We start from the raw sequence: 9,828 nt of genomic DNA on the forward strand, positions 1-9,828 counted from the left end.
AATCATAAAACATACTAGTTAGCCAGCACTTAACACCAAAGCAAACAGCTTAACAGCACTGCTAGCACAACCCCCCATTAAAGATCTCACAGTGAATTATTCCTTTATGTTTCAGTGAGTATACAAAAAAACCCTACAATGTTGTAATGCAATTATGCAGGCATGGAAGACTTGCATGTTGCAAAACAAAATGAAAGATAGGATGTGACATAAGAGCACCATCTGTCACATACACTCAGCAACCTCAATAAATGTTTTATGTAAAAAAATGACACAAAATTCTCTTTAATAACATTCTTCTAAAAATTCTATTTGTTCACGTCTCCATTGGGAGGTATGTTATGCAATCAGTTATAGATGGCATCAGACTGATCCCTTGAACTGCATCTTAGGATGGGAAATACTTGTATTTGTCACCAACTACAGTGAGATGTTCACTGAGGACTCACAACAGCAGAACAACTTGGCACATACAGCAGATCCCTACTTTTTTAGTTTCCTGCATAATCTAAAGCAGCCATCTTCAGTCCCTTGGGTTAACAAAATAACGAGAAAGTATTTCTCTGGCAGGACCAGCAATTTGCCGTATTACAGGTGTCCTTGTTGTTAGAGAAAGCCATTCCTGCTATAGTACCTATTGTGAAAGCCATTACAAAGTTACATTTGTCATAAATCCCTAAAATAACCAAATCACAATATTTAGGGCTGGCAACACAGACTACGCAGTGGTGGAAAATGTTATGATACATATCACTGGAGAAGGAACATGATAATTTTCTAACCTCTTCTTCCAGACCGCTGCTGCAAACACCTCCAGCTATTCATCAGGAGCTTCAAAACTAGAACAATCACGTGAATGATTTTATTTTAGTTTGAAGTGATCACAGTAAAAAGGGTTTTGGGTTTTCCTTTTTAAAGAACTGTCATACGTGCAGTGCAAGACTGGTGAAAGATGGCAATCTGACAGCGCAGAAGACTGAAGTCTCTTGTTTGTTCCCTAAATAAAGTAGCAGGGCAAACTGCCAGTCCCAGAAAAGACCCAGGCAAGTCACCTTAACCTGAAGCGCCCCCCCCCGCCAGCTCTCATGTCCCACAGCCATTCTGGCGCTTGGCTCTAACACTGAAACTGCTAAGCGAGAGAAACGGCGCAGAAGTTTCTTCTCAGAAACTAAATCCTCTCCCCACCCTCGATGGGAGCAGAAGAGGGTCTACCTTTTCTTCTTGTCTGCAACAAATGGAAATCATTTTTAGTTCAGATCAGAGGCCTCCTTTGGGGGAAAACAGAAACCAAAACTATGCATCTCTTAGTACTTCTTTCATTCGAAAGCACGACAAAGTAAGAGAATGCACTGACTTAATGCATATACTAGAATTCATAAATTGTAGAAAGACTGAACTGCATTACATTAAAAAATGGATTAAATATGCCAGTAGATGACCGCACGGATACCATGCTGGCAACCCAGGAAAGCAGCTGGTATAAACTGGAGCCAATCGTAACGGACTGATAAAGCAGAAGAGTGTAGTTTTCACAGCATGTAGAACTCTGTGGAGAATATTAAACTTGACCCAAGGTAGCCAGTTAATTGGCTCAGTATAGACTATGTTCAAAGCAATGATTGAAAGATTGCAAATATGAATGGCTACAGGCCAGAGTACAACAAAAACTGTCTGTATCCTTTCAATGCTACTATTCAATGTCTTAGGAAGAAAACAAAACCGTTGTTTATTAAAATGTCCATTTTGTAACAGGTTGCAAAGCACAGAAAATGCATTTAATAGAAACCAACCTAAGAACAATGCAGAAGACGCAGCAACCCATATGTTCCTCAGCATGAGCATTAGCGAAAAAGGGTATTTTCAGCTGGTCAGATGAGAAGGGAATTTAACTCAGCAGCTGCAACTGTTTGAAAAACACGTCTGCCGAGGCGGTCAAGCTGCAGTTTCTGAACACCACCTTCTCTTTCTTCACAAGCTTGTAAAAGCCAAAATTTTGATTCCTTATTAAAATTATCATTCCCATTACTCGCAGGTTCAAATCTAGCCAAGGTACACTACAATGAGAAATTGTTTACATCTCATGGCAACCTGGTGTTCTTGTGATGTGTTAGGCCCAGCTCAAAACAGCAATAAACTGAAACCTGCATTAAAAACCATTAAAAAACCCCACTATTAGTCAAGTAATACTTCCCTGTTGACAACGCTGGACAGGGGATGAAGATGAAATGTACTGTAGAGTAAATATTAATCCTGTATCTTTACCTTCACCACCCCTTGAAGAAGGTAGAGACTTAGAGCAGGACTAAACACACAAAGTGGAAACAGGCAAGTCTGTACTTATGTTCTTGTTCCGAGGCTCAACACAGAACCTCAGTTCCGCTGAGTGCCAGATTAGTCCATTCTAACAGCATTAAACAATGCAAATACACTCTTTATGTTTTAAAATGAAACAGAGGGGAAATCTGGAGTACTAAAGAGCGCCTATTTGTTTCTCTAACATTTATGTGGAAAACAGTACTCAAAGATGACGAATCAAAAAAAAAGTTTAAAGTGCTGATTCAAAAGAAGAGCTCAGAAATTTTAAGGCCTGACAGTCAACTGAAAGATGGAAGGCAGCTAATTCAGACTGCACAAACTGGAGTCCACAGAAGCCCATTCAGCTTGAACACACTGGCTTCCACTCCGGCACAAACAGTTCCAGGGGGTGGTTTTGTCCAGAACAGCTCCACACTCTGCTCTGGATTCAAACACACACAGATGGACAGGAGATGCAAAGCAGAAGCGCAGCAGAAGTCAAAAACATATCTCATCATAAGTTTAGAGATTCAGTATTTATAATACAAGTCATTGAAGCATAAAAGCAACACACTCCAATTCACTGATTGGGAGCAACCATTTTAAAATTCTAAAAACAGTTTCATATTTATTGCTTTTCTAGGCTACAGATGTAATACTTCTGACTTTTACAGGCAATCACAATTTATCTACAAATACTAGAAGTCAGAATTCTCTTCTCATGGGTAAATGTTAACTTCTATTCATCTCTCAAAAGCATACTAACATTTAAATCAACTGTTCTGCATATGTCAAATTTTACTGTAAAGTTACATGAAGTTATAGGTATTAATAAAAGTCCTGCAATTCAGTATTATGAATTGTTCAAGGCGATAATGTGAATGATGTTAACAATAACACTGACATATCTAAAAGTGAAAAATGCTGATTGTAGTAATCCTTTTTCAAACAATATCAGAAGATAATGCAATAACAGTTTCTACACACAGGCACACTGGTGGCAACAGCAGATCTCAGAAACGTGATTACTCCTGAGAAGAATTTTCCATATTTCTCAGCGTTCATATAATCTTTTATGCGCAGATATTCCAGAAAAAGTGTGCCTTGTATTCAGCATATCCCAAGACTCAGAATTCAGCAGCTTTTTATGGAATTAATTAGGAATGTTGTATTTAAAGAAAGCTTTGGAAACTTAGTTATTTAAATACATTTAAATGATAAAAACAGTTTCCCTACCCATTAACCCTGTAAAACTTTCACTTTCAGTGACTCACAGCACAATAAAATACCATTTCACAATATTTGCAAAACATTTCTGAGCATCAGTCATGGCTTCCAGATGACCTTGACTTCACCAGTGACCAAAACTAATCCACAGACATGTAATTTCATGTCCTGATGTCTGGGAAAGGTTTTTTGTTTTGGTTTGGTTTGTTTGTCAAAAAGGTTGAGAGACAACTGGTTCATTAACAAGGGCCTGAGATGGCACTGACCTTCTCTAACAGTGCCTGGAAGCACCGACCACATTGCTGCAATATTGTCAGGGACTTTTCTAATCTGACCTTTTTTCTTGTCCTGTACATGACACGCATTCTTGGCGTCTCTTGACAAAGTGCTTACCAAAGTAAACTTGCACTGTTCAAGGCAGCAATGTAGATGGCATTGTAGTACAGTCTGTGTGCATAAACACTGATGGAAATAGATTTTAGAAACGTGTTTATTCACAGAAATATCTTTCACTGTTCCAAGCTACCCCCATCTTCTCTTTTGGCAACACTAGGCACAGCACGTAAAACACCAAAGACAAGATCCAGAAGGAGAAGCAAAGTACTTGTAAAAGTACAGTCTTTACAGGATGAGGAAAAAAAACCCAGAAAAATGAAAGGAAGTCAAAATCTACAGCTATAGATATGGAGAATGTTGCAACATACTGCAAATTTGAAACTTGCAGCACTACATATGTAGTGCAATATACTTATTTTAGGTGTGCAATAAAAAGCACCAAATGAGCCACAGACTATATTTTCTGTCTGCTAAGATGCCACTTCAGATCCTGCTTTGCAACTCTGAAATCCAAACACGTTTTCTCAACGATCTAGAATCGCCATTTATACCTGTCTGAAGAAATAACTTCCAGCAACCTTCAAACGTTCTAACTGCACTAGAGATGTAACCTTACATGTTCAGTCCTTCTAAGAAAGGTATGACACTGGATCCACTAGCTGTAATACCAAAGAGCCTGGTTCCCTCAAGATCTTACAGAAGCATCACAGAAGCAATAGGACATGGATTGACACGTCCCTTTTGGTCAGGTAGAGCTGATTGTGGAATACAAAGCAGCAGTGACTGAAGCTCTTCTTCTATAACAGAACCAAGTATCCTGAAGACTTGTAAGTTAAGCTTCATGTGATAAGGAAAGAGTTCCTGTTATCATGATAGGAAACGGAGATATCAATATAGCTGAGAAAGATGTTTAAGTCACCACAAAGCTGGCACAGCCCTCCACCGTAACAGCAAATTTTACAGATACATCTGTAAGGTCGCTGGAGTTCATCTCAACATCTACATAGATGTTACCATCTTTACCAAAGCTTTAGGACTAAAGCACCTTGTGGCACTCAAGCTGTTAAGATATTCCATGCCAGGCTACATCACTCTCTCCTGCATGCTTACTGTTTTATGTCATGCAGAGAGATCTTATCTGTGAAGTTTACAGAGTTAAAGGAAACGTTCAGAAATGAAGGTTTCCTGCAGGTTTAATTCCTACTCCCTACAGTCTCGCTCACAAAGAAACACTCTTATCTTCTGAGAAAGTATGACTGAAAACTGTGATTTACACATCTTACTCTGAAAGCTGTTGTCAGCTTGAGGTTTAAAAATCAGCCAAGAAAACTCCTTCTGCACTGAAATATTCTAACAGCCCCACGCCCAAAAGAACAAAGAAAAAAGAATCAAGATAATTTACACTAAAAAGTAAGAGATATTTTTAATATATATTTCTGCATGCATGTGTATAATGAGACACTCATCCGTCTTTGAATTATGATCTCTCTAACCTCGGAGCCTTTAGAAAAAGTGGCACAGGGATTTTTTACTCAAATATGCAGTGTAAAAAGGGAAGATATGAAAGCCGTTTGATTTTTTTTCCCCCGATAAAAAAAGCAAATATGGTACTGCTGAAAAGTCCAGCAGTACTGAAGAATAAAGTCCTGTACCTGTCGAGTGAAAAAAATTATGTACAGGATGCAAGAACCTAACAGAAACCTTTGGTTTCAGTATTATCAACAAATTCAGCAGAATTTAAAGGGTTACAAAGGCATGCTTCTTCTGATTCTGTGCATAGATTCAGTGTCTTTTTTGCTGTAATTGATCTTTTAGCACAATTCTGTTTAGCTTCAGAGATGCTTTCAGAGTTCAATAGACAGCTGGGGAACTGACAAGAATTGCATGAATTTTCCTTTCTCTTACTCCTTGGGAAGCCTTTGGGCAGCAACACAGAAACATTCTGAAGTATTCACAGTGGAGGATAATTTTAAGGCAGGGAGACATGAAACCCTGGAAAGAAATATAATAGAATATTTCTCTATATAATATTGTCTCTGGAGGAAAGAGCTCTGTGGTAACAGAAATGGAATGAAATTAGGCAGTAGAGAGTCAAAGAAACCAGTCTCAAAAATTTCTGCTATGACCTATGGCAAATCATGCAAAAACACTGGGAGGGCCAGAAGGACAACCACAGGTCTACCTTGGCCTGGGAAGCTGAAGTCCTAGCTCCAGCACTGAAGCAGAACTGAGAAAATCTACGCCATTGCTGCCAGATGGTTGTTCAACCTCTCCTCAAAAACCCTAAGTATGTATCATGAGTGTTCTTTCCTAACAAAGAGTAATATTTTCCTAACATCTGATCTAAAGCTCATTTATTTTGGTACTTCTTTCCCAAGCTATGAAAAGCAATCACCACTCTCAATATATGATGTACAGAACTTCTCAGACTTTTCTAAAATAAACTAAGTCAATTCCTTCAAGCATTCCTCAAAGATGGAATGTCTGCTGTATCTTTTATGTTGCTCTCCTCTAGACTTTACAGTTTGTCTTCATCATCTCTACAATGGCACCATAAAGCTGGAAAATTACACCAGCTGAGGACTTTGAGTAGACTGGAAGAGACCTGTTCCATGTTTTACTTTACTTTTGACAAGTTTCTGTGTCTTATAATGACATTTCTGTTTTTTCAATATTCAATATTACAGCCCATATTATTTCTGCAGGACCCACGCCACCTAAAATACCTTTCAATTTGGAAGGCCCCTGATAACATTTTATAGTATTTTTTCAGTCCTTTGAGAACACAAATAATAAGAAACGTATCTTTGCTATACTTTCTCTGAAGTGCAATTCTCACAGGGAAGGTAACGTAGAAAGCTTTATGAAAGTCAAGATTTTGTGTAGCAGTTGCATCTGCTTGCCTACTATACCAGTTAATCTATCGAATATCAAATCTGATACATTTATTATTGAAAAGCAATGGTGACATTTATCTCCACCAGGTCACTGCCTCTAAGTGTCTATATCACTATATCTAAGTGTCTATATCACTATATCTAAGTGTCTATAATCACGTAGTATTTTCCCCAAACCTTTTATGGAGTTAAAACTGAGCTGGAGAGCACTAAATTGCCTGGGTTCACCTCATTTTGAAAGAGAAGTAGCAAACCTCAAATAATTACATAAACAATAGGACTGTAACGTAAAACTATATCCAACCTTAAACATCTAAGAAAGGTGTTATTAAACTAAAGAATAATGTCAGAGCACCCAAAAAATGACATGAAAAATTAGAAATTCAGTCTAAGCATGAAAGCAGCAAAGTCCTGGACATCCTTTTAATTATACATGCATGCAGCAGGATATCTAAACAGCTGTAACACTATGCTTGATCACTTTATGAAAGGTGTTATAGGAGGAGGGTGCCTGCAATATCAGGGAGTGGAGTTGCTGATGCAAATGATTCATACAGTTGTGGTATTATCACACTATTTGTTGGTTTGTTTGCTTTTTTTAAAATCTGTTTTCATTTCTTACAAATGACTTCATCAATATTTTGAGAAAAGATACTTCAGTGTATTCAATTGCATGAATATTTCCACTTAAAGTCCTTACTCTAGAACCTCTGTAATATCACTTTAAAATAAATGGCCTGAAACTTTTTTTAACTCTAACAAGGGTCGCTGTCCTTCTCTGGACCACTCCGTTTTTCTGAGGCATACTGCTAAATATTTGACGAGGATGACACTAATTTCTCTAGTAGTATTATAAAAATGTTGGAATTATACTTTGCCCTACTCTTTAGCCACCTTGAAATTTGCTTATTTTTTCTAAACCGATTGTATATATGGAAAATGAGACATGAATTGCATAAACAGAAACCACACTGTCCTGGCTGCTGCTTTTGTCTTCCTTCCTGAGCTTTTATCCGTAAGTGCATGTGAGTTGTTTAATTTTTCCTCTAATGTGCACAGGTACTTAGGATAGGCAAGTGCAATCTATTATGCTGTCCGTCTTATAATTTTGTTTTATTCCTTTGACTTTATTGATTTTTTTAAATTGATCTTTTCTAACCTCGACTATTCTGAATAGTTATGCCTCACCTATCACTTTGAGCACAACTGTAACTGTAACCTATCAACTCATTTAACTCAAATTCTTTCCATTTATTTAGAAGTACAAATTTCAGACCAACACTTTAAAATCCGTTGAAAAGCCAAAGTAAGTTAGACAAACACGTAAGCAGTGTTTTAAAGAAAAAAGACCAAGATGCACTTTCCTCACCTTTTCGTCAGGAATACTTTTAAGAGTATGCTTTATAACCCTTCCCCTGACCTCCAAAGGCCTCCACTGAACCTGCGGGCAGAGCGGGCACACGGCTCACGCCCTCCCTTCGCCTCCTCTCCGGGCACACACCAGTCCCTTACAGTTCCCGACACGCGTGGGAGGCAGAAGCACCGTCCACTAGCTACCACAAATCCTCCTCCTCCTCCTCCTCCCTGCCCGCACAAATTCATCCGCCCTTGTCCCCCTGACACCGACAGAGACCTCCCCGGGCTGTGCCGGCCCCGCGCTGCCTCCCTGCCCGCCCAGCGCACGGCAGGACTCCGCAGGCGCACAGGGCCTGGGCCGCACCCTCAGAGGGCCGGACCCCCCGTCCCTCAGGCAGCGGCGGCACCGTGGCATCCCCGGAGCCCGCTCGCCCCCACGAGGCGTGGCACCGACCCGCCCCCAGGCCGCGCCTCCTCGCCGGTGCCGGTGCCCCCGCCGCGGTGCTCACCAACAGGGGGACCCCGAAGGTCATCGTGCGGCCCCTCCACAGCTTCCGGAGCCTCTCCATCCCCTCCCTCCCTCCCCATAGGCCCCGAGCGGCGCCCTCCCGCCGTCGGCCCGGCTTCAGCGCTTCCGGCGAGGCGCGGGTCCGTTCGCCACAGCGGCCCCCTCCACCGCGGCAACGCGCCCGAGAAAACTGGGTTCCGCGGTGGTGTCTGCCTCCTGCGGTGCCTTCTCTGCGCCCGTGGGAGGTTTGGCAGAAGGCGTTGGCTTGGGCAGAGCCGACCTCGGCATCCAGCCACCCACCACCCCTGCAGCGCGGCCGGGGCCCCTTCTCCAGACATAGCTGATCGCTTGTTGAAGTAGTCCACGTGAAGTAGCGCGGTCAGACTCCCGCAGCGAGCCAGGTGCTTCACTTGACATGGCTGCTGCGGCCTGGTTACCAGTTACAAAGCCACAGGGTGCTTCTAGGTTATAGGCGCACACACACACACGTATCGCAAAAGCTCTTTGAATTAACGGACGTTTGTTGAACATACGCAGCCGGTATGCTGGTGCCAGACTGGCCTGTGAATGGTTTGATCCACCCCCTGGCTTTCCTGAGGAGAAATGTTTGTTGGGGAGCACGTCCCGCGTCCTACACCGGCTGTAGCTAAGTTGCTTAGATTTTATACGGCTTCCACTGTGTCCATGGGAAGAAAAGGATGGGGCTGGAGCCATGCTGTCACCCGCACAAGTATGCGGCTAGGATTCAAGGCCAGGGGATGCCAGTAACAGCACGTGAGCACATGTGTGCTGAGAGGGGTATCGCGGCTTAAAATGATCTGGCTCCATGGCTGCCAGACCTGGGCTGTCCAGAAGCCCCTCTGAGGTTTCTGCCCGTGTTTTTTTTATCTGCCATCTATGGCATGTGGAATGAAAACTCCCATTATTCCTCCTGGAAGCTTTTTTCTGCAAACGTGCTATTTTTGTGAGGTGTTTGTACCACACCTAGCACAGTGGCATTCTCATTTTTGGATTAGGTCTGCTGCACATTATGCTGTTATTCTTACTGTTCATTACTTTTGGTACCCCGCCCGTTCACTAGTATCACAAAACAGTGTACACGTATATTGTGCTATTATATGAAGGTAATGACATCCATGAGTGGCAGTTCAGTCTGTCTGTATTCCAGGACTGAAAATTCAAAGTTGGTCACTACAGCATAGTCCCTAA

General features: G+C 41.5%; 1 protein-coding gene across 1 annotated transcript in view; it reads right to left on the reverse strand.

The window, feature by feature from the left end:
• The window catches only part of COX16 (cytochrome c oxidase assembly factor COX16), a 50,689-nt gene extending 41,897 nt beyond the window's left edge, over positions 1–8,792 (reverse strand). The window contains exon 1 of the mRNA XM_075152522.1: positions 8,621–8,792. Within this exon, the coding sequence (XP_075008623.1) occupies positions 8,621–8,680 (60 nt within the window). The 5' untranslated portion in view covers positions 8,681–8,792. The remainder of the gene's footprint in view (positions 1–8,620) is intronic.
• Between the last annotated feature and the right edge of the window lie 1,036 nt (positions 8,793–9,828).

Source organism: Calonectris borealis, chromosome 5 (genome assembly GCF_964195595.1).
Source record: "Calonectris borealis chromosome 5, bCalBor7.hap1.2, whole genome shotgun sequence".
In the NCBI taxonomy this organism is placed as follows: Eukaryota; Metazoa; Chordata; class Aves; order Procellariiformes; family Procellariidae; genus Calonectris; species Calonectris borealis.